Source organism: Oryza glaberrima, chromosome 7, assembly GCF_000147395.1.
Source record: "Oryza glaberrima chromosome 7, OglaRS2, whole genome shotgun sequence".
Classification (NCBI taxonomy): Eukaryota; Viridiplantae; Streptophyta; class Magnoliopsida; order Poales; family Poaceae; genus Oryza; species Oryza glaberrima.
In genome coordinates this window covers 22,244,525-22,270,217 of record NC_068332.1, presented here as the reverse complement: position 1 = coordinate 22,270,217, position 25,693 = coordinate 22,244,525, and the positions used below count along the sequence as shown (strand labels likewise).

The 25,693-nt window shown below is 42.0% G+C and overlaps 3 protein-coding genes across 4 annotated transcripts; 2 read left to right on the top strand and 1 right to left on the bottom strand.

The window, feature by feature from the left end:
- LOC127778716 (nuclear transcription factor Y subunit B-10) lies at positions 1 to 1,266 on the top strand. Its single transcript, XM_052305338.1, has one exon. It carries the CDS (start codon positions 105 to 107, stop codon positions 780 to 782), a length of 678 nt encoding a protein of 225 aa, XP_052161298.1. The 5' UTR covers positions 1 to 104; the 3' UTR covers positions 783 to 1,266.
- A 4,837-nt stretch (positions 1,267 to 6,103) lies between these two features.
- Positions 6,104 to 14,416, bottom strand: LOC127779616 (uncharacterized). 2 transcript variants are annotated; one of them, XM_052306442.1, is made up of 24 exons: positions 14,146 to 14,416; positions 13,382 to 13,945; positions 13,131 to 13,199; positions 12,930 to 13,052; positions 12,700 to 12,849; positions 12,492 to 12,623; positions 12,321 to 12,400; positions 12,090 to 12,184; positions 11,742 to 11,809; positions 11,365 to 11,507; positions 10,634 to 10,741; positions 10,455 to 10,530; positions 9,778 to 9,914; positions 9,537 to 9,696; positions 9,276 to 9,455; positions 9,081 to 9,197; positions 8,661 to 8,786; positions 7,982 to 8,152; positions 7,770 to 7,882; positions 7,569 to 7,692; positions 7,305 to 7,400; positions 7,160 to 7,222; positions 6,900 to 7,062; positions 6,104 to 6,763 (listed from the first exon to the last, which is right to left on the bottom strand). In XM_052306442.1, the coding sequence occupies exons 1-23, from the start codon at positions 14,302 to 14,304 to the stop codon at positions 6,997 to 6,999; spliced, it is 3,120 nt and encodes a 1,039-aa protein (XP_052162402.1). In that variant the 5' UTR covers positions 14,305 to 14,416; the 3' UTR covers positions 6,104 to 6,763; positions 6,900 to 6,996. The 2 variants fall into 2 exon arrangements, with proteins under 2 accessions (XP_052162402.1, XP_052162401.1); XM_052306441.1 differs by having other exon boundaries at positions 6,105 to 6,763; positions 8,661 to 8,816; positions 14,146 to 14,415.
- A 1,680-nt stretch (positions 14,417 to 16,096) lies between these two features.
- On the top strand, positions 16,097 to 21,018 carry LOC127780304 (cytosolic sulfotransferase 12-like). Its single transcript, XM_052307213.1, has 2 exons — positions 16,097 to 16,632; positions 20,478 to 21,018. Exons 1-2 carry the CDS (start codon positions 16,097 to 16,099, stop codon positions 21,016 to 21,018), a joined length of 1,077 nt encoding a protein of 358 aa, XP_052163173.1.
- The last annotated feature ends 4,675 nt before the right edge of the window (positions 21,019 to 25,693 follow it).

Below are 25,693 nucleotides of genomic sequence, written 5' to 3'. Positions count from 1 at the left end.
TTATCCCCACGATTCATCCCACTGCATCCCCCGCGCCCTCCTCTCCTCTTCGTCTTCCTCCTCGCTTCGCTTCGACTGCTTCGATCGAGGAGATCGAGGTTGCGATGCCGGAGTCGGACAACGAGTCGGGGGGGCCGAGCAACGCGGGGGAGTACGCGTCGGCGAGGGAGCAGGACAGGTTCCTGCCGATCGCGAACGTGAGCAGGATCATGAAGAGGGCGCTCCCGGCGAACGCCAAGATCAGCAAGGACGCCAAGGAGACGGTGCAGGAGTGCGTCTCGGAGTTCATCTCCTTCATCACCGGCGAGGCCTCCGACAAGTGCCAGCGGGAGAAGCGCAAGACCATCAACGGCGACGACCTCCTCTGGGCGATGACCACGCTCGGCTTCGAGGACTACATCGACCCGCTCAAGCTCTACCTCCACAAGTTCCGCGAGCTCGAGGGCGAGAAGGCCATCGGCGCCGCCGGCAGCGGCGGCGGTGGCGCCGCCTCCTCCGGCGGCTCCGGCTCCGGCTCCGGCTCGCACCACCACCAGGATGCTTCCCGGAACAATGGCGGATACGGCATGTACGGCGGCGGCGGCGGCGGCATGATCATGATGATGGGACAGCCTATGTACGGCTCGCCGCCGGCGTCGTCGGCTGGGTACGCGCAGCCGCCGCCGCCCCACCACCACCACCACCAGATGGTGATGGGAGGGAAAGGTGCGTATGGCCATGGCGGCGGCGGCGGCGGCGGGCCCTCGCCGTCGTCGGGATACGGCCGGCAAGACAGGCTATGAGCTTGCTTTCTTGGTTGGTTTTTTGGTAATTAATTAATCAGAGGACATGTCGGGTTAATTAATCTTAATCTCTGTTTTTTTCTCTCTTTTTTTTTACCTTTCTTTCTCTCTCTTTTATCTTTCCTTTTCTCAATGTGCTAAAATGAGTCAATTATATGGCTAAATTCTCTACTAATTCGCTTCCATTGACTTCTTCTTAAATTCTCCTAATAATGATCCCATGGTTCATTTGTTTGGGCTGCTAAGATGATTAAACAAGCTTAATTAGTTAATTGGGGTGACTTTTCTTGATGGTGCAGTTTATTTTGGCATGGTACTGATGAGGTAGGTATCCATGATGTTCTGTGGTGACCAAACAGACGATGGATGCTTTTTTTTTCTCCATCATTATTTCTCCCAATTTTGTTTTTTTGCTTGGTTATAATTGATATTAGTAGAATGCTTGATTGGTGCTATATATATGCTGTTTTGGATTCCTCTGGAATTCAGAGTGTCGGCTGTGTGATCTCAGGTGTCGGCACAGATAACCTTTGGAAAATGAATAAATAAATTTTACTACCTAGTACTATCTTCTACTGCTAATATACAGTATTAGTGACTAGTGAGAGCTCAGTTTAATTTGTTTTAAGGACTCGTCAGGTCAGATATTATACTAGGGTTTGCAAAAATAATCTCTCTCCAAGGTATCTGCATAACTCATTAGTCTTTGTTTTAGAGCCTGTGTTGATATTATGTAAGGAGTCCCTTCAGTAGTTGCTAATCATGAGCATAACCATTAAAAAAAAACTTCACCCACCCTAAAATATAATATTTTTAGCCACCAAACATAGGTATTAAAAGAGTGATAAAAAACTTGTTATCTCCTCGGAATAAGTGAGGTATAGGCATGGACTAATTTGGGCTACTCCCTCCGAGTTGATAATACTTATCGTTTTAACACGATTGATGTCAAACTTTATTTTTTTTACTATAAATAATTTCTAAAATGTTTTTCTTAGAATTATGAAGATCATATGCATATATTACCCTTAAAAAGTATTTAAATAAAATCATATACTTATTGATGACGATGATAATAAATATTTGTTAAAATTATTTTTTAAGACTATATTCTTGTCTAAAACAAGTATTATTAGTTCGGGAAGGATTATAATAAAGCTAAGTGATACTATGGTGGTTTAGTGGCAAAAGGTAATACTAGGTTTAAAGTTTAAAAGTTGTTAAAATTTTAGGACGGAAAGGAGTATTTGTTAATAATTTATTTGTTGGTTCCAATTCGTTCAGAGTAGATAATTACGGCAGTAAATGATACAGGGGAAAATGATTTGAAAAATAAAAACATGTAAAGGCATGCAAGCTGTTGGAGCAAAGGCATAATATTCCATTGATGGAACATATTCAGAACATAGGACTATCCAATTCAACTCCACGTGATCTACTAGATGACTCCTAGGCCTGAAATGTTGACACGTGGACACTGTGCCACAGGCATTATCTACTGCTAAACAGCATAAAATAAAATATCCAGAGAGGCTAGAGGCTACCTGCATGCACATCCTTAATGTGCAAGCAATGACATGACATCCAAATTGCTGATCTGTGATCAGTCACCACCTGACCCTCTACATATACTTTATGCAGTGCTAACCTAAAAGTTTAATGCTGCTTAATTAAGCACTTATATATATAATTCTCAAGCTAGGTGTCACCATGCAGTATGTTTTCTTTGCTTTTCTTGTTGTTGTATATCCTCCCTGTCATAGCATGGCATGAATCAGCTTATCAGCAAGTAAGTATAGAGTAGTAAGTAGTTAGTTGCACTTAGCTTTCATCAGTCACAGACAAGTAGGCAGCAGGAAAGGGCCAGGCAAAAAGGCAGGGAGGATAAGGATGGATGAAGCCTGAATTGAGTGAGCACTAGTGTGTGTGATATGTGTACTGTGGAAGTTTCTTCCACTGGGCTTTTGGGGGCAGGGTCAAGTGAGGCTGGATTCCATTGGCCAGGGAAAGATCTCCCCGGTCTAATTGGATGACAGGTACAGTACCTGTATGTAATAGTGCTTGCTTGCTTGTACTGGCAGCATCTGGGGCTTGTTTTGAGTCAGATCTGAGCAAGGGCTTCTACCTATGGACGAAAACGGTCGGAAACAATATTATTTTTTTTCGAGAAGTCCAAAACGGTCAAGAAATATATGTATTTATGAATTTTACTATTTAGTGTTAATTTCAATGCAACATTGATAGAATTTAGAAAAACTAAATTTTAGAAACTGTAATAGTCGATAAAAATATTATTATTGTATTATTTGCAGGAAAGATATCGGTACGGCCGGGAAAGTTTCATAATGTTTTCATCCGTACCTTTACCTGACTGCCACCACCTACCTATATCTTGATGTTGCTCTTGCAAGAGCAATTTTCGCTTGCCCACCTTTTTTTTGAATCTGGACATGTGCATATTTATAATTATAATTATAATTCTTTGTATTTAGAGGTAGAAGAAGTACAAAGCAAAGGAAAAATCCGAGACTTTCTACAACTACAAGCAAGCATGCTTGAGTTGATCCAGGGAGAAAATTAAGAGAAGTGATATACGTATATACTTGAACAATTTCTTACAAACAAAGATCTTGACAGTTCGATTTAGTTAGTTGAAAGTGTAATAAAGAAAATCAGGATTTTACTTACAGTGTGTGATACATCAACATCTAAAACATTTGCAAATTTTCTTTGTACACGTATATCTTTTCCCCCGAAAATTAAGGGGGTTGCGGTTTACCATAAGAAAAATAAATGGACAGGTCAACCACTATATATATGAACAGTACACCGCAGACCATTTTGATGGCGACGACGACGTCGATCGATATCATTTTCAGCCTTCTGTAACAGTGTAATTTGACGAGATATTCAAGAGAGGACTAGCTAGCTAGATAACTGCATCGATCATCAGCAGTGGCAGATGCTAGTAGCACAGGAGCACAACAAAGTAAGTACTATAGATCAGTGGCCGGTGCCTTTGAGTTGGTTGACCACTGCACGGCCTCGATCCAGCGCAGAAAAACACCAGCTGCACCGGTGCTATATAGCAGCCTGGTGCTAGCTAGTGCTCAATTCATCCAGCCAACGATAACGTTAGCTTGCACGTAATGGAACACCGGAGGAAATTCTCCACCAACCGACTGTCGTTTCGCAAAAGTAGTACCATCTCCGATTCTAAACAATTCTCGTAATCGTCGACCCCTTGCCAATTGATTCTGACTTGTTTTATCGAGAGCAGAGGCGAATTGTGCAAAGGCTTGTAACTCGGAAAATGCTACGTGATGGTATCCCGTTTGAACGATGATACCTCAGAAATATTGTCCAATACTTGGGTATCAGCCGATACCTATCAAGTATCAGCGATACCTCAGACGTATTATCCCGTCTGAACGGGGTATATTGGCCGATATCTCAGAGGTATTATACTGTCCTAACGGTATACCGTCATGTAGTATTTTTCTAAAATGAGGAATGCTAACTTTATTTTTTTTAAAAAAAATCTATCAGTGTTATATTGATATTGTCCCTAAATAACTAGTAGATTAGTACATACGGAAAATTCCCAATCAACCAAGAACTACTTTTGTAGACATGATACCGTTTTCACTCGTTTTTATCTTCTAGTGTGTTTAAGTTTGATCATCATATTTTGACTTGATGCAAAGACCAAGGATAACAAATGTACATATATATCATCTCCCAGGTCAACGGTCCAGCATGCATGCATGACGATCGCGGCAGAACCAACGATCTTGTAGTCAACTATAAATGCTATTAATTTCGCATGCATATGCAACAGGCTTCTGCGCGCGGAGTGCTCCCATTTCGCGTGCGAATTGAAACGGCCAGCACGTCGGACGAGATCGATCGAGATGCAACGGCTTGCCGACTACGAATGTAACGTTCAAATTTGAAAATTCGGTTTTTTGAAATATGATGATGGAACTAGCTAGAATGGAGGGAGTATTAGCTTGCAGTTGTGTGATTGCATCTAGCTAGGTAGCGCCAGCGGTCGTATCACTCGATCACGGCCTGGGTGGTGGACGAAGCATATAATACTCGATCGCATACGGCAAAATGGGCGGCGCACCACATCGATCGATCGATCAAATCAAATGAAATGCTGGGTGCATATGCAGTGGTTGCACGAACAATATGCAAAATGATCGAATGCGTATGTGGAGAGCTAGCTAGGCCAGCCAAACTTGGATGGATGCATGCAAATGCAAATGCAACGGATACGTCTGGGTGGCTGCATTCATGCATCCATATTATCAGTGGCCGACCGATGATATTTACTCGACCGAACTAAAACACGTCGCGCCTCGATCGATGGAGGTCAACGAACGAAGAACCGCGAAAAGCTGCATGCAAATTAAGGTAGTGGCATATGCCATCGAGCTTCCCTTAGGGTGCGTTTGGATCCAAGGCTAGCACGAGCCTAGCCTGTCCTGGCAAGGCCGGTCGTTTGGAATCAGAAAAAATTCCTAGTTCCCTACAGCCAGGAACCTAAGAAAGAAACAAAAAGGAAAAACCGGAGGAGGTGCATCGCATCGTCGTACGTCACACACGGGTCATATATGTGTCACGTATCGCATCCATGGACGATGCGGAGATGAGTAGTACCACATCGATGATTCAAGCAGGGAGGGGCACACTACAAGAGGCCGTGTGGTTACACGGTACCACTCATATCTTTTTCGGCCTTTTCACTAAGATCAAATGTAGTACTCCTCCTTTTAATTAAAAGTCTAAGACCTATTTCATTGGTTGATTTTTTCAAAAGTCTAAGTCCTATCTGTAGTCACTGTGCTATATTAAATTTTTTATCGGAAACCAAGAAGTCATTTTAGTACTTATTGTTTGCATGTTCATTGGTTTTATCACATGATGAATGAGTTAACTACACCTTGGTTTTGGTGAAAAAGAAATAGGATTTAGACTTCTAGAAAGAGGGAGCACATGTTCTTATCGGTACATGTGAGCTACTCCCTCCGTCTAAAAAAACATGATAGGTTAGGTTTTTTTAAGACGGAGAGAGCATATGCTTACTTCAGTATTATTATTTTTTTTTTGAGAGGGAGCGTCCTCTAGTGTCATTTAAGCATTGCGCTACAGCCTAAGCGTGGTGCACCCCAACTAAAACAATTCTCTTAACATTGTTTGCGATCATAATATATAGAAATCTGGCCTCTATACATACAGCCAAATATTACCTAAACTTGAAGCCTCGTAATTGAGGAATACAATAAAACAAAAATGAAAGGTAGTAAACTAAGAATACTAAGCTTCAATATTTGTTTTATGTTCATGCTTCAACCTTGCTTTATTTAGTGGTAACCCATTACATCGTCCGTTTACAAACTTTGATGCCAGAACCATCTTGCTATTAAACGGCTAGTATATATTGGGCCTGCCCGATAGGCCTAAATGTGGCGGCAATACAGCCAGCCGCTACCAATCTCTACAGCATCGACAACAGCTGCAGCAGTACGACAGCCGAACAGGCCCATTTCTTGCCGGGCACTGCCGTGCAGAAACCACATGAAGCAACAGGTCCACCCGCTCTATGACATGGTTTTTCGCCGTCCTTCATTAATCAGCAATCAACGTATTATCCTTCTGAGAAGTTTGAATTTTAGTGCTGTGGTTGGTTAATCTCCTAGATTATAACACCCAGATTCCCCAAAAAGAGATTAAAAGAACCAGATAATAAACATGGAACTTATAAAAACATTGCAACCAACTCTTCAAGGGCTTGTTTAGATTACACGTGATGATGTGGTTCTTGCAGTACCCGCAGCAGAAATTGATGGTTTCTTCCATCTCACCAGAAGGGAAAACTGCAGATATCTTAATCACAGGTTCAAATCTTTCGACATATTTCTTCACAGAAGCTTGGGGATCGCAGGTGGCAGGCAATTTGGGGAACCCATGACCTGGTTCAGGATAAACAGTGGTGGTGGTTACAGGATGGCAACAAAATAAAATATACAATTGAACCAGAAATAATTTATAATTGAATGGGAACTCTGGTTAGAGCTACATTTCCGTATGATAACCAAACAATTCTACCATTTCCAATGGAGAAAGCCTTGTGAAGAAAATATTAATATGGCTCCTGTGTCAACCAAATTCACTCGTCTTCACGAAGACGTGAAAAGTTAAAACCTCATCTCACTCCTTGGTCGGAACCATCTTCGTTTTCAAAATATGATCTTTCATATTCGATTACTCCCTGCACATGAATATATATCTTAGAGCAAGCGAATTTTACGTTGAAAGGTGTAGGATGGAAGATGGTTAGGTAACTTTAGCAAGCACAGATTATTAACCTTCAAAATCAAAATTGCTGCCTCCTTGTCCAAAACCTCATTATATTCACCGCATGTTAGTGTCTGAAAAAAAAGAGAGAAACTTATCATCTTGAAGATGTTTTTTTCCATCAACAGTTGAGTTTAGTACAGCATTGGAACTTACTTGGATACAATTTGGACAGCCGGCTGAACTAGTACAGTTGCATTCTGAAACAAGTTCTAAAGCAGCAAGTAGTAGTTCCCCAAAGAGTGATTTGATCTACACCATTAAATAAATGAAAATCTAGACTTCAACCTTTACCGAATCAACGAACAATATCATCTCATAGCCATAAATGAGATAATATAGTTCAGAGGTAGCATTGCTGGTAAATATTTACAACCGCGCTAGGTTCCTGGGTATGCTACACATCATCAAACATTTTACCTGCAATGCTATGCCGATACCACCAGGGTGTTTATCGTATAATAGAATTCTGTCTGGAATACCACGGGTTTCATGAGGATTTGCACATTCTGTTCCTAGGTCAGAAGCATTACACGTCATATGCCTGCACAAATGTATGCACATTCAACTATCTGCATTAATGATTATTTATTATGATGCAGCTAAAACTGAAAAACCTACAGAGGCACTATGTTCAGCAGAGCATGTGAAGCAGCATGCGAGCCACCTCGAAACTGTAGTTTCCTTTCCTCGACATTAGTTTTCACCGAGTGCGGGATTCGCACCCAAACAGCCTAGTTAGGCATCGCAGAAGAAAAATGAGGGTATCAATCATGGACGGCAATGCACCATGATATTGATAAGGTTCACACAAATATATTTTAGATACAAACCTGGGAATTGAAGGAATATGGAGGCAGGTTAAGCTCTATGCTATCAGATATTTTGTTGTTTGATTTCCATATGCGATAAAAACCAAACCATTTAGTAGTCACTTTGCAATCATTTGCTTGGGCGGTTGTCTTCACCCCGTTAGTTTTACACGTACTTGGTGGAAGATGAGCCTTCAAGATGTATTAGAGTAGAAGAGATCATTGGTAATTAAATATCAGCATGGAAATCACTCATGCACATGTCAGGCAAGGAAAGTTTCTTGACTAAATGATGGTAAAACATTTTAGTAGACCTATTACTGTGGTAGGAGTACCATAAACATTTGTCCTATCCTGTTTCATTAGTTCAAGAGAGTATAGGCTTCTAAAAAATGTAGGGAAAACGTACAACAAAGATGAAAAAATAGACTGAATAAAACTAGATTGAGTTAAAACAACTCAAAAAACAGTTTTAAAAAGTCAAACTAAGCATGGCATGGAAAAGATGTTAGTGCTAAGACAGACTAGATGAATAATCCTCAGATTTAATGAGCAGGATAAGGCCTAGAAAATCAGGATAGAAGAGATTTAAACAAAAAAATGGTGCTAATAATAAAATTTGGCAGGGATTAATATTATAATGATAGACGATTATAAGCAGAATGTATGAGGCTAATGCACAATCCTTTTGAATACTTACAAACTCTCCTCCAAGGACATTGATGTCTGTGTAGTCTCGTGTTTTTGTGTAATACTTCAAATCAGCTTTCCTACAGAATGCTGTCCTTGATGACAAATCAAGTTCCTCAACTAAGTAATTGACACCCTGATGCATGTATACAGCTCCATCATACACCTAAGAATGAAGAAAATGCTTAAAAAATTCAGATAGCAAGTTACCAATATGAAAACACACAGTGGCAGATGCAGTCTATAATTAGTATATCAATTAGGTAACAATACAGTATATAGTGCTTATGAGTTCATAAATTTTATGACTTTCTTCAACAAACTCATAAATTTATCTATCTCTTTACGGGCATTAGAGTATGTTCAAAGATCCAACAAGTATGACAGTTCATCACACGTTTGAGTTGAGGAACAGTTTAGAACATGGTACCTGGAAAAAGGCCTTACTTTCCTCAATTTCTTCCAGTAACCGGTTATTTAACTTGTCTATTACTCTGTATTTGTCATGCTCAATTGCCCGTATGCTCACCGCCTGTGAAGGTCTTTTCTGCAGAAAACCAAAATACTTCTTGCATAATAACCAAAAGAGTTGTATTGTAAAGATAACAAATAAAAAGGAACAAACCTCAGGTCCAATATAACTCCACATGCTTGATGAGAAAGGTCCAGAGGGATTGTTTATGAGACAGCCTTTGTCTTTCAGGGCCATCATTACACTGTTCAGGCTAGAACTAAAGTAATCCGCATCATATTGCACACACAATGGATGTTCATAAGCAGCACAAGCAAGATGCTGTTCCAAAAGCTGTAATAAATGTTCAAATTAAGAAGGAAGCTTTTAGATCCTTATGCATTTAAATTTACCAACAAAATCTGATGTACAAACCTTCTGATTATGTGAATCGACTTGGCAATGCTCAATTGGCTTGCCAAATAGTTTATGTGGGAATTTCATGAAATACTGATCTAAAGGGCCCTCAAAGGCAACATAAATGGCTAATGATTGTTTTGCTCTTCTTCCAGATCTTCCAGCTTGCTGCCACAGGCTAAAATTAAATTGTTTCTATGACTTAGTAGGGCTTCAGACAGAAATATAGGATCCATTGGAGAGACCACCTCTCACTTACCTAGCAATACTCCCAGGAAATCCAAGATGCAATGTTGCATCGATATGGCCAACATCAATCCCTAGTTCAAGAGCATTGGTGGCAGCAACACCAAGAAGTTTTCCCTGAAAAAGGTTGGCCTCAATTTTTCTCCTGTCCTGAAATAATTTGTTTTCAAATGAACAGGAACAAAACAGTCAACACATGAAGAACCGTAAAATGTTCAGATTCAGCAAGCAAATATCAGAAGGTAGAATTTTCTCAATTTATCAGAAAATGAGTCAGTTTCTGGCTAGTACACAACTTTATTTTGTGGGAAGCGCTTCAATGCACCACCCCTCACATAACAAACAGCATACTCTTCAAGAGGACAAAACGAAAGCTTGATTTGCATATGTACACTGTAACATTAGTAACAGAAGTTCTTAGTTCTTTTTAAGTAGAGAAGGTAGTAACATTACCATCTTTGATATGTCTACAGCATTCATATGATATATATTCTACTAGATGGAATTTAGAAGAAAACAAAAGCTGGTAATATACATTGCAGTTTGTGTGAATCCATACAGTTCGAGAGCACCGATGAAATTCTAAATGAGGTCATATTTTATCAAACCAAAATTCATTCTAAGAAACAATAAAAAATTTGATAAGTACAATGAAAGAAGACATTAGGTGAGACAGAACAGAATACTGACCTCAGCAATGTAGCCTGCACGATATACACAGATAGTATCTACCAATTCTTTGGCAGTCTCTTGAAGAATTTCACGCCTACAATACAAAATGACATATGAAGAAACAAGTGAATACAAGTAATGTAAAACAAGAAAAAACAACACAAAAATGAATAGCAGAGAAGAAAATGGGTTCTTACGTGTATGCTAGAACAAGCTCACAGAGCTTCCTTGTTTTACAGAATGCAATGCAGCGAAGCCCGTGCTGAACCATCTCAGATAATAGATAAGAAACCTCAACTATTGGACTAATACACGAAATACAAATTATTAGTGTATCTTTACACATAGTAGTTATAAGAAAATTATGAATATAGAAACAAACACCGCTGTACTGGCATGCCATAAGAAACAAAATGCTGAAGTGTTAAACTGCAATAACTAACACATTTACATGCCACTACAGAACAATTATATGTTTACAATTTTTGGCTTAAAAATTAAACATCGTCCCTTTGTACTGTGATGAACTCATAACTTTTGCTTTCAAGTCCACAACAATTACTGTATCTCATCAAATAAAAGGATCCGTTGTTGAGTGTTGGAAATTAACATGCCACTCAAGGATCACAGGACAGTACAGAGATGAAGTTGGCAAAGCAGTATGGCCCCTGGCCCAAAATTTTCAAATTCAGGTTGGCAAAGAAGTATTCTCTATCTTGACTATCAAATCATCCTGCCAAGAAACTATTTAATAGGACAACTTCTTAGAATTCCTGCGTCGATGGCCAGTGAACAAATTTGCGTATATCTGAAAGACAACAGCTATTGAGCTATAATAAAATCATCTGGAACTTTGCAAATTTGAAAAGTAAAAATACAATGAAAATAAATAAGTAGCTTAATTCAAGGGAAAAGAAAGTGTCAATACCTTGAGCGTCTAGTTAATAAGCTATCTTTTGAACTCCCCTCCTTCGTCATATGTAGCGGGGGATTCCACAAGAGGAAGTATTTAAAACCACAAGGACTTCCATCATTCTCGATCAGCTCTACATTATCCAGTTTGGCTAGCTCCTGTGATTAACAGAATTTTGCAAAAGGAAAAATGCTTGTTGTTCGGCCAATATTCTCGAAAGAGTATATGCACGAAAACATAAGCAACAGTGATAATAATATTTCTCTTCAGAAAAAAGAAACACATTTGGTGGATAGCTTGTGCTTTAGAGCAGTAGTTAACAACAGCTGGTTATTTTTTTCTTGTGTGCAACCATTTTTTCTAAGCTAACATAAAGAGAAGATCAAGCCTACCATCACATGCTCACGCGGGTTTGCTGAAGTAGCCGTACAAAATATGAAAGTAGGATGACTGCCATAAACTGCAAATCGAACAAGCAAATGCTTTTAAGAATTATATGTTAATTTGCATCAGTAGATCATACTTCTTATATTCCATAAATTTGCCAAGATATAACTCAGAAGTTAGAAATTGCAGGGATTACTAGATTTTAGGTAGCTGATGATTGGTAATTGAGAAGAAAACTGAAGTAACACTAACACATTTGCAAAAACAAGAAAATTCACAGTTATGGTATATAGCATATATAAGCATCATGTCAACTAACAATTAAAAGAACTGGTTCAACATGGTATACATACTGTTTGAACAAATGCGCTTCAATCTTCTAAGAATAAGTGCAGTATGGCAGCCAAATGCTCCCTTGTATGAATGTGCTTCATCAATGACAATATACCTGAGTATAGTATTGCAGAAATGGAAACTCTTTATGGAGATAATAAGCATTCATCTAAAAGTTAAAAGATAATTGACCACAGATGATGAAATTAGCTATCAAGAAAACAAAACTACAAAAGGCCAATAAGTTCCACCTGAGATTGGACAAAATCCTTTGGAATTGACCATGGCATGGCAAAATTGACATGTGCAGCATATCTGGATTGGTAATTAACTGAGAAGGAGGTAGATGGTGAGTTCAAATGCACTTTTTAAAAAAGAAACGAACTGTTTATAATTATATATCTTCAGAAGCGCATGTTTACCAGACGGGCATTATCTCTGATCCACGTACGGTCTTCTCTAGGAGTATCACCATCATATATGTTAACATCAATATCAGTGTGAAGTGCATTCTTCATCTCGAGTAAACTCCTTAGCTGATCTTGAGCTAGAGCCTGCAAAGCAACAAACAGATGAATTTCTGCCCGATTTCAGACAATCAAGCCTAAAACAGAAAGTTCCTGTCTAGACCTTTGTTGGAAATATATACAAAGCACATGCCATCAGGTTTTGACAGAGAGATTCAAGGACTGGAATGTTATAGCACAGAGACTTTCCACTAGATGTTGATGTTGCAATGGCAACATGCCTTCCAGCAATGGAAGAGTGTATAGCTCGAGACTGCAATCAAGTAAATGATCAACATAATCGGTGAGCTTCTACAACTGAATGCACCAAATAGATGGCACACCCTATAATACCTGGTGGCTGTACAACCTAGATACTCCAATACTTTTTAATGCTTCCCTCGTAGCCTCTGAAAGATGATTAGGAAGTTCTGCAAAAGATGCCGCTCGACATGGTATTTCTTCAATATGTACAATCTGAAAATATAATCCCAACAACATAAATACTATGGTTTTACTGGCCTTGTTAGTTCCAGAAGTTCATTGAGTGAAAACCTGTCCCTCCTTTCCAAGTCCTTGTTTCAGATGGTCAACCATTTCAGCAGGCCCTAAATGGCACGTGCCCTGCAATTTTCATCGTATTACTCAAAGAAATCTAACAAACAAACATGTAATATATGTTGTGGTTAATGCCTCCTCCCTCAAGGAACAGTGCAACACAAAGGCTGCAATTTGGATTTCTTCTATGAATGTGAAAGTCAAAAAGTGAAATTGGCAGGGGAATATATAACGGCAGAGTGACCTACATGGCAAGATGTTGCAGCAGATCTGGCAATGCTACTTTTCTTATCTATGCTAGGCTGGCCAGCAGCACTGTTCACTCCAGAGGTAGGCATTTCGTTGAATGCATTTCCATTTTCCTTACATGGCTTCCTCCTTTTATTTGAATTCCCAGTAGGTAACCTTTGATCTGTTGACACATCCTCTACAGAATTCCCAGAACAAGGGATAGTGCTTTGGGCACAAAAGTTTTTGGATGCAGAATCATCCTGTGGGCTGCTAGAGATCGATGAAAGATCATCCATAATTTCTTGCCAAGCTGAATTAGCCCCACTCGAAAAATATCTGGACGCCGTTTCAGCATGTGGGCTGCTTGGGATTGATGAGAGGTTATCCGTAATGCCTCTCCGAGCTGAATTCGCCCCAGTTGACACTTGCGATGATCTTGGTGATTCAGTAATCTGCCCTTGTTCTGCCATTGCCACCGGAGAACACTGCTGCGACTTCCTTGCGAATGGAACAAGGACAATAAATTCCCCCTCACCAACAGCAAGAGTGCCAATCTCGGCCTCCACGCGCAATTTGGTGCCCTTCATCACGAGAACACTAGTGGTTAGCACATTTCGGAGCTCCATTACTATAAACATAAATGGTGAAACCACCCTAAACCCTATCGAAATCCCTCAATGCCGCGAGCGTGAAGCGAGACGAAACACACGGCATCCCGCAGGCCGCATCCATCCACCAGCACGATCAAGCTCGCACGCAAAGGAGAAGCGAGCGGGCGTACCTTGAGGAAGAGGTGGAAGCTGGGGGAGACCTGCGCGGGAGGGAAGGAGCTCCGGAGCGCGGCCTTGAGATCCCGCACGGAGGCGGCGGCGGCGAGCGCGACGACGGTGGACCGCCCGTCGAGGGCCCGGACATGGAGCTCCCTCTCCCCCTCCGCCATCGGGGGCTCCGCTCCGCTCCGGGAGCGCCCGGACCGCCGCCGCCGCAGTTGGGGAACCGGAACCCTCACCGGCGTTGGGCTTTGGCGCGGGGAGGAGGACGGCGGCGGTTGCGTCGCGTGAGTTCCCCGTGCGAAACGGGCTGAAACCGAAGCATGATACGGGCCGGTTAGGCTGGCTAACCTAAATGGGCCGAGATCGAGGCCCATCAAAACGATCCGAAGTCCTAACTTGGTGTGTTTGGCTGGGTGGATGAGTTTGAATGGGAGATGATCTGCTCAATTTTGTGTGATGTTTGGTAGGGTTGGCAATTTCCCCGTTGGGGCCGGGATCCGGTGGAGACCGAGGAGAATTCTCACCCGCGGGTGAGTGGGGACAGGGCCCCGCAAACTTTCGGGGATAGGGGCGGGGATTGGAATTAATCCGCGCGTGACTTGGAGGGGTCACCAATGTGAGTTACTTATCTAAAAGTAGCTCATTGCAATAATGTAGAGCCAATAAACCCATTCAAAATTGACATATAAAAGCTCAACACCCTAGTTCTCCTCAACCATAATTCCTTTCCTTCCTTCAACCAACCCACACAACCGGGGGCTATTAAAATTATATCGTAATATTATTAAGTGTATTGCAATATTTTTATGAAGTATTAGCTCCATCCGGATGATGCAGGCCCCGGTCACCCGCCGGGTCCCCTGTGGGGGGCGGGGAAAGGTGATGTTTTTCACACGACTTCCTTTGCGGGGCCGGGATTATGGGTCTATCTAAAAATATGCGGGAGGACGGGATTAGCGAGGCGGGCGTCCATGTCTCGGCGTGGGGCGGCGGTGGAGCTTCCGGCGGAGGGAACAACAGCGCTCGGCGGAGATCGATAGTGGTGCGAAGGAGGATGAGAGGGGATCGCGAGGAGTGGCGGCACAAAGCCGGTCGTCGAGGCAGAGATCGTCGGGGCCTCGGCAGCGCAGACGGCGCGGAGGAGGGCGAGGGGAGTGGCGGAGGATTAAAGGGCGTCGCCTCCATAGCGGCGGTGGCTAAGAAGGCGGAGGAGGATGGAACGCTCCCGGTGATTGTGGCACTGAGAGAGGAGATGCGAGGAGGGCGGCGAAATATGCGACGAGGAAAGGAGAGCGGTTGCATAGGGGGAGGGTGCGTGGGATCAGGGCGGAGTGATGAGTGGTGGCTTAGTGGGTGATGGGGGGTGGTAATCTCAACCGTTCGATCGGATGTAGACGAATACAGAGTGTTGGATTTGATGGATGAAGTATGTAACATGTAAGAGTGAGTTCGTTAATTATAGGGTATAGATATGGTGAATTAAGAAAGTTTTATCTTAGGCCCTGTTTAGTTCTCAAAATAAAAATTTTTACGTTGTTACATTGAATGTTTGGATACATGCATCGAGTATTAAATATAGAAAAAAACCAATTACACAGATTGCATGTAAATTGCGAGACAAATCTTTTAAGTCTAATTGCGCCATGATTTGACAATATGGTGCTACAATAAACATGTGCTAATGATGGATTAATTAGGTTTAATAAATTCGTCTCGCAGTTTTCTGGCGGAATCTGTAATTTGTTTTGTTATTAGACCACGTTTAATACTTTAAATGTGTATTCATAGATCCGACGTGATGTTCAGGGGCAAATTTTTTTTTTGTCAACTGAACAAGCCCTTGGTAAAATAGAAGTGTAGAAGATCAGTGACCGCCTGGCTGGCTGCCACGCTATATAATGTGCCGGCCGGCTCGTCTCCACCGTCTCCCCGGCCGTTTCGTTCGATCAGAATTCAGACATGCAGCCGACCAGCGCCGCCGCAGGCCCCGTCCCGTTCAAGGACATCGCCGCCGTCGCCGTCGCACGGCGACCGGTTGCGGAGGAGTACGGCGACGTCGTGGTGGCTCTCCCGAGCAGGCTGTACCCGCCGCAGCAGCGGTGGCGCGAGTACCAGGGCGCCTGGTTCCGGGAGGCGTGGGTCCCCGGGATCGTGGCGCTCCAGCGCCGCTTCGAGCCGCGCGCCGGCGACGTCCTCCTGGCGAGCCTGCCCAAGTGCGGCACCACGTGGCTCAAGGCCCTGGCCTTCGCCACGGCGGCGCGCGGCGTGTACCCGCCCGCCGCCGCCGCCGCCGCCGGCGGTGATGGGCGGCACCCGCTGCTCCGGCTCAACCCACACGAGTGCGTCCCGTTCCTGGAGGGGATCTACTTGGACGGGGAGGAGGCCAAGCTTGACGCCGCGCCATCGCCGCGGCTGATGAGCACGCACGCGTCGTACCCAAACCTGCCGGCCTCCATCACCGAGGACGACCGCTGTAAAATCATCTACATCTGCAGGTAAGTGCTGATCGGGGGGGGGGGGGGGGGGTGGTTAGGTATAGGGTATAAAGTTGTGGCGTATCACATCGGGTATTATATAAGGTATTATATTGGGGTGTTCGGGCACTAATAAAAAAACTGATTACAGAATCCGTCGGTAAACCACGAGATGGATTTATTAAGCCTAATTAATCTGTAATTAGTAAATGTTTACTGTTCATTAATGTTCCAATTCAAAATTTCAGTAACCTTGCCCTCAACAATGTTTCAAACAAGGTGAATTTGGCACATTCAGTTACTCACTCAGTTCATACACTGGTTAAACAAAAAAGAAGGAAAAAGTACGAACTACCCTCTAAACTATTGGTTGAGTATGAATTACCCCTCTAAACATGAAAACCAGACGTTTTTCACCCTCAACTATCGATACCGAATGAAACCTCCCTAGCAGTTTTCCAAGTGGTTTTGGTTTACATGAGTACATGGCAGTCCAGTCAACAATTTTTTAATTAAAAAATGAAGGGACCCACCTGTCAGATATCTCTCCACTCTCTCTTTCCCTTTCCCCTCTCTCTCTCTCTCTCAAATCATGGCGGTTGCGGCTCGAGCGCCGACGGCAACGGACGGCTCCAGTGCCTCGACGAGCCGCGCGGCGATGGCTGCGGGCGCTTCCTCCGCCGCCGGAGCTCCGCCCGCTGCCCCCTCCACCTCCCTGAGCACCGCTGGCTGCAAGCATCCCCTCCGCTGCCTCAACGCGCCGCGCGCCGGTGGCTGTGGGCGCCCCTTCGCTGCCCCAAGCACCGCCCTCCGCCGTCCCCTCCTCCCACCACCCCGAGCCCCGCGCGCCGGCGGCTGTGGGCGCCCCTTCAATGCCAGACATGTTTATCTCTTATACTATGCTTTGCCACTTTGCATCGGACAACCGGGTGAAATGAGCAAGAGAGCGATGAGCGATGAAAATGGTGAATTACATATTGCGCACCTGCAAATCTCACCGCAGAAAGCGGGGCAAATTACAGTTGAAAATTGATTCCATAGCGGGAGATTCCAATCTTGTGAGCTCGACAAAACATGGCATGGCTGATTACTGATCAAGAGGGAAAAGAAAAGAAAAACAAACTTTAAAAGAGATCCCGACCTTGTCTTTCCAACCCAAAATCCTCCGCCAAAAAAACTGAAAGCAAAATTAGCTACGAACAAGAAAGAGTAGAGCCGCTCGTCGCGCGCTGCGCGCGCCTCCTCGCGCAGCCTGGCGATGTCGGCGGCCTCGACGTAGTAGAGCCGCTCGACGAAGCTCGCCTCCGCGGCTCGCCGTGAGCGGGTTCAACTCGTGCTCGTGGTCCCACGGCACGAACATCCCATCGACGGCGGCGCTGTACCTCGGCGGGGAGTGGGGACGGCTCAGCACCGACCGGTCAAGGTTCAGGCCTCCGGCGAACGTCCCCGTGCGCGCGAACTCCGACCACGATTGGAGGAGCACCACCACGATGTGGCCGTCGCCGAGGAGGTGGTTGCTAGCCCACACCACAGCGAAGCTGCCGGCAACCCACTCCGCCTCCGTCTCAGCCACCCGCCGCCCTCCGCCGCCGGCAGCGCCGCCTGCTCCCGCCCTCGCGCGGCCGCCGCCGTGCAGGTGAGAAGAGAGAGAGAGAGGGGGGGAGAGACTGGGATAGAGTAGAGAGAGATAGAGAGTGGTGGAGAACTTACAAAAGGGACCCACTGATTTTTTTATTTAAAAAAGTGCTGACTGGACTGCCACGTGACCCAAAACCACTCCAAATTGAGTTGGGGGTTATTCGTTCGGTTTCAATAGTTGGGGGTGTAGAATGTCTTGTTTTCAAGTTTGGGGGTGTAATTCAGTCGACCTCAATAGTTCGGGGGGGTAATTTATACTTTTTTCAAAAAAAAAAATCATTTTTACGGGTTGCCTGTAACCCGTTTATGCATGCATATGCGCACGTAGTTTTACTGAAAAGCAATCTATTAGGCTATATTCGGGAGGTGAAGTTGAGAACTCCATATAAAAAACGAATTGTTTCATTAACACACAATTAGTTAAGTATTAGCTTTTAAAAAATGAATCAATATGATTTTTAAAGCAACTTTCATATAATTTTTTTTAAGAAAAAACATATCATTTAGCAATTTGATAGCGTGCACGCGGAGAAGGGTGACAAGTTGACAACACAAGCAATAATAATTTTGATTTTAATACTACCTCCATCCTAAAATAAGTGCAGCCGTGAAAATCTGTGTCCAACGTTTGACCGCCTGTCTTATTTGAAAAATTTATGAGAAAATTAAAAAAAGTTAGTCGCATATAAATTACTATTCATATTTTATCATATAATAACAATAAAAATATTAATCCTAAAAAAAATTAGTATTTATATTGGACATGGAAACCCAGTGTTTATCTTTTTTTTTACGGAGGGAGTACACAAGTAGCAGCACGCCAGCACTAAGCCACCAACCAACCACCGGATTTCACTAAGAGCAAGTACAATAGCAGGCTATAAGCTAGCTATAAACATATTTTAAAGAGATAAAGAAATAGAGAGAAGAGCAGCAGGCTACAGATCTGTAGCCAGCTGCAGCACGGACTCCAAAACGTAATGTGTGTATGATATGTGGGGCATGTATTAATAATGTAGTAAGCAACTATTGTATGAATTGATTATTACATTGGCTATAGATGATTTAAAGCTAGTAGTGGACTATACTATTAAATTTGCTCTAAAATGGTAGTTCAACCGACACCCAAACACAAACATGCAGTGATTTACTCACAGCCTCACAGGGGAACAAAGGAAAAACTGCTTGGTGGTCTTGTGCCTGCTGCTCGGAGGTGGAGGCGCTACTGTGGTGCTGGCCGCGGACCGCATAGACGGCTACGCGCGGAGGCGTTGTTCTGGGGACGGCGGCCCCAGCATCCCATAGCCCCTGACGCCAGCGGCGGAGGAGGATATGCGCCGGCTGCGCCGCGGGACGGTGGGGTTGGAGGCGCAGTGCCCGCCGGCGAAGGAGGCGTTGCGGCTGCACAGACGGCGGTGCTGCGCCCGACGATGGCGACGGCAAAGACGATGCGGGGAGACCGGGAGTGAGTCATGCGAAAATATGGGCGTATCAATACGAATCAGCAAAGTATCCGTAATTCTTTCATTTGTTTAAAAATCGAGAAAATGTCAGATACGTACGGAATACATATCGGAGCGTGTATCCGTCGGCGTATCCGATACAGATACGCGACGCTCAGCGACGTATCGGGGTAACATAGCTTGGAAACGGTAACCTAACAAAAGGCAAGAAAATACGGAAACAAAAATAATTTTGATGTTCTACTTGCCGTTTTCTTATTTACCATATTTGCACGAAAATTATAGTTTTTATAATACTGTAATTAATTTCCATATTTCTAAATACCATGTCTCTATTTTACTAGAGGCCCATCAACTTTTCAACCCAATTCCTAATTTGAGTACATGCCTAAAGAAGAGATGGTTTGTGATTTACGTAGTGTAAGTTTGAATTTCTTTTTTTTAGAATAGTGTAAGTTTGAATTTACGTGGTCATATTATATAATCATGTCAAGTTAAATATGTGATTTCAGATTATTGTTTCAGATATTACATAGTCATGTTTCCGATCGATACAGGCATTTTTTTCCATATCTTTTTATTTTCGATTTTCCGATATTTCCAATACCATTTTTATATCCGCCTCTGCCTTTTTTTACTTTGTTTTCTAAGAAAATATGGTTATTAAAATCATTGGGACTATTTTTTTTATGGTTTCCAACCATTTCGTCCCAAAGCCTAGTCTTAATGGTTATAGTCTTCTTCTTGTTATATTATTAATTGCAGGCAACCGAAAGACATGGCAATTTCTTTATGGTATTTCATGAACTGTTCTAAGGCTAAGACCTCATCATTATCTGATGAGTGGGAGTCCATCACCATGTCATTATCTGATGTGTGGGAGTCCATCCGTGAGGGTGCATACTTGGGAGGCCCAATCTGGGAGCATATCCTTGGGTATTGGAACACGAGCAAGACGGAGCCGGACAAGGTGCTATTCCTAAAGTACGAGGAGGTTCTACGCGATCCTACGAAGAACATCGAGAAAATCGCGGAATTCATCGGCCAGCCATTCTCTGACGCCGAGAAGGAAGCCGGGATCGTTGAGAGCATCATCGAGCTTTGCAGTTTTGAGAAGATGAAGGCTTCGGGTGCCAACAGCACAGGCTCCCTACATATGATGGCCAATGAGTACCCACATGAGTCTTTCTTTAGGAAGGGAGTCATCGGAGATTGGGTGAACCACGTCACGCCAGAGATGGCCGATAGTCTTGATAAGTTTCTCTCGGCCAAGTTTTATGGATCAGGGTTTACTTTTGCGGAGTGATGCATTTGGAATTTCATTTTGTGTATGTTTAGCCTCCGATCCGAACACTTGATGTGTATGTGTTCAGTTACTTTTATCGTTAAATATTTGGGGCAGGCATGCGCATGTCTCAATGCTCTATGTTACGTACTCCCTCCGTCCCAAAATATAAGTGATTTTAGGTGGATATGACACAAAGTACTAGAATATGTCACATCCAACCAAAATCCCTTATATTTTGGGACGAAGGGAGTACTAAGTTTTACCTCCGATGAGAAAAACAGGCAGCTGATACGCCCACTTGAATAGTAAAATATACAGTGTAAACCATGTACCGTGAAAACCTAAAATTATCGTATGAAGAAAAAGATGAACGTATGAGATTTTGTTCACGTCATTATAACTAAAACTTTTACTTGCATATGCAACCTTAAGGGAAAATTTGGTGACATCAATAAATATCATATGTTTATTTCTTAATCTTGCGACACCCCTCACTTCAATATATAAACATATTTGGGATGTGGATTTTGATCCCACGAGGGGATATCCCCTCGTTGCTTGCATGCCATCTAAATAATTATTAAAAAAAAGTTTGAAAAAATTGACAATATAAATTAATATGAAATATATCAGTCCACAAGCATGTAAGGCCAAATTCGATTTCTGCCAGTTGCAAAAAAAGAACAAATTAATTTGAAAATAGTTCTCGTATATTCATAGTTATTTTTGTTACAATTTGTAATGTTGAATTTTAACATACATGTTTGTGGAGTGATATATTTCATAATAATCTATCTTGTGATTTTTTTAAATTTTTTTATAACTATTTAGATAACACGCACAAAACGAGAGATATCTCCTCGAAGGATGAAAACACTTTCCCACATATTTGGTCATATATATGTGTACAAGCAAGTCCAGTCTTGCTACATACTGTTTGTATACTAGTTGACATCCTGAGGGTCTCCTGCGTCTAGTGTGCTCTTGCACTTCTTAGGGCGTCCGCAATGTGGATGAAAAGTGGGTACTAAGACCTCCTTACTATCTACTTTACCATCATAGGGGTGGGTAGTAGAGGAGGTAGTAATTATACCAGGCAATAGCACTACTATCTGGTAATAAGAGCATAAAAAACATTAAACTCTCCCATCTCTCACTTTCTCTCTCATTTCTACCCAATAGTTGCTTTACACATCAGTCATATCTTACTACCCGCACATGCATGCAGTATAAATATAAATAAAAAAACTAATTGCACAGTTTGCATGGAAATCGCGAAATGAATCTTTTGAGCCTAATTAGTCCATGATTAGCCATAAAATGCTACAGTAATCCACATGTGCTAATGACGGATTAATTAGGCTCAATAAATTCATCTCGCAGTTTACAGGCAAGTTATGAAATTAGTTTTTTCATTCATGTAAAAAAAAACCTTCCGATATCCGGTCAAACGTCTGATGTATCACCCAAAAAATTTTCTTTTCACGAACTAACACACCCATAGCCTCAGAAAAAACACACAAATGTTTAGTTCCACGCCAAAATTAAAAATTTAACTAAAATTAGAAGTTTAAAGAAAAAAATTGAAAGTTTATGTGTGTAGAAAAGTTTTGATGTGATGAAAAAATTAAAAGTTTTTTTAAAAAGTCGGGAACTAGACCGGGCCAAAAAAAATCTGAGGGAGCAGCCGTAACAGTAGTGCATCATCTGTCGTCCTTTCTTTGACGTGAACTGTGCACCAAGGCCGAGTTTAGTTCTAAACTTTATTTTTAAACTTTCAACATTTTTATCACATCAAAACTTTTTTACACATATAAACTTTTAATTTTTCCATCACAACGTTCCAATTTCAACTAAACCTCTAATTTTAATTAATTTTAATGTGAACTAGTGAACTAAACATACCAGTACTACTGTAGTGTCGTGCAAGCAAAGGTACCCATGTTTTCTTTATCTTTATCCAACCCCACACAGATGTATCAATTTCATTAAATATAACACGAAAAAACTGAACGAGTGAAGCCCTATATAGGTTTAAAATAAAAAAAAAAGGAGGGCTATAAGGCATTATACCCACCTAATGCTTTTACTCCTACAATGATTCAAGTCTTCGCCTTCTAATTTTTACGATAAGCCTTGTTAGAAGTTCTTTGTGTCTAAACACTCACTAATTTCATTTCTTCCAGATATCACATGATGTCAGGAAGATAAGATTGTGCAAGGTTTTCTTTAGCACCTACTACCGTGTAGCCTAGATCTGATCACTGCTCGTGGACCACTTGTATTAATCATCGTCGTACGTTCGTCGTCCCGTTTATTTGAGAGAGTACTGAGACATGTTTTGGTCTTCTTATTATCATGATGTGCACTGAAACTGATCTCCTACTAACCCGCGAGACAACAAAACAATGCAGATCTACTCCCTCCGAATTAATAATACTTAACGTTTTAGATAAGAACACGGTATCAAAAACAAGTTTAACCATTATTTTTCATTATAATATGTATAAATTTGTTAACAAATATATGATTTTATCAAAGTACTTTTTAAGACTCTATACATGTAGTCACCATATTTAAAAGACAAATATTTTAAAAATGATTTATAATCAAAGATTTTAAAGTTTGACCTTCAATCCTTGTCTAAAACGGCAAGTATTATCAGTCCGGAGGGAGTATTGAATCACACCACCCACAAAATAAGAGTTCCATGTGTCATCACAACCATCCAATAGACATTAAATATCAATGGTTATCATTTATCATTTTATCAACTCAACTTTATTGACCACTTAGCATAGTGTGCTAAAAAAATCACTACAAGAAGTATTTCATTTTTGTATGTGAGGTGTTTTTATAGGTACATAATATTTCTCATGTCTATACATTGAAATTTTATAGCTGCATTGCACAAAATGATCTGCAGATCAAATAATTTCACTGATTCAATAGGCATGTTCACTACTCAGAGTTCTCCATGTGCAATACAGAATACTAAAACAGTATAATACATATATTAGTAGTTATTGGACAGCTGCAAGGCAAAATTGGAAAAAAAATATGTAGTTAGCAATCAAATACAATGAATGCATCAAGTGAAAAAAAAAAGATATTTTTTCAATTATCTAAAAAAACAATGTATGCATCAAGCGAAAAAAGATATAATGTATGCATACCGTGAAAAGAAATTTGCCCCAACAATTCAACATCATAGCTACTAAATCCAGCAATAAATATGTAAAGAATATGATAAATTAATCCTGTGAAGAAAATGAAGGGAGTGAATAATCGCGGGAGCAAATACGTATGTGCGGAGAAAAAAAAAAGAGGAGCGAGCTAGATGGGGATACTTAATTCTGTTCGAAATTGATAGCTTAATTGCGAAGAGATTAGTTTGCTGCTCAGACTACGCCAATCAATGTTGCTTAGAAAGAGAAACTTATCTGGATTAGGGATGAACCCAGAACAATAGAGATACATGAAGTGAAAAAACCTCCCTGTTGGCCCAGCAGATGGATCCAATAACATGCGTGCTCAGATGGGCAACACACTGGCGGAGAAGAAACTGTCTTTTACTCCTGGTTTGTAAACCCCTGTAGTCCCAGTTTTCTAACCGGGACCACGAATCTAGAACTAAAGATTGCTATATTTAGTCCCGGGTGAAATAACCGTTAGTCCCGCTCTTTAGATAGGGACACTACCGGATGGTCCCCTTTTATTTTTTTTTTTTGTTACTTTTTTATTTTCTCCCGAATCGGATGGCATGCACATCCCAAATCAAACATCAAATCCCCAAATCAAAGTAACATTCTAAATCCGCATCACAAATCTTAAAGTCACTTATACACACCAATATAATACATCACAAATCCTAAAAAATTTACACACAAATCAAATATAACACAGATTATACATCTTAAATCCATACAATGAATCACAAAATTATACATCTCAGTGAATCACAAAATATCAAAAAAAAAAGAGAGAAAACAAGCTGTCGGATGTGCTACTACTCAAGAAATCAATCACAAAATATCAATCCCACTACTGCTGGCTGCCGCTATCGTTACTACTGCACGCATGTGCTTCCCCTGCAACGCACGTCTGCGCCGCACGCCGCGCGTCCGTCCGTCCACCGCGTTCGCGCGGCGCGGCCTCCTCCATCTCCAGGTGAGGGAAGAGGAAGGGGAGGGGAAGGAAGGAGGAAGGGAAGGATCTGTGTAAGATCCATCTCCAGGTGAGGGAGGAGGAAGGGGAGGGGAAGGAAGGAGGAAGGGGAGGATCTGTGTAAGATAGGAGAGGGGAGGAGGGGGAGAAGAGAGGAGGATCGATATGTGGGTGAGGTAGTGGTTGCGAGTAGAGGAGAGGATAAGGACTATGGATTATATACTACGTGTTTAATTTTACTCCCGGTTGGTAACCGGGACTAAAGTGGTAATCTTTAGTCCCGGTTGGTAGTATAAACCGGGACTAAAGATCCTCGGCCCCCTGACATGCCTCTGACAGGGGATGAACCGGGACCAAAAATCATCTTTAGTCCCGGTTGGTGTTACCAACAGGGACTAAAGATCAAAATTTTTTTAACTAGGACTTAAAATCGTATTTAGTCCCGGTTTTAAATGGAACCTGGACTATTGTCGAATTTGGTTCGACCGACCAAAAATAATTTCTCCACCAGTGACAACACCAAGGT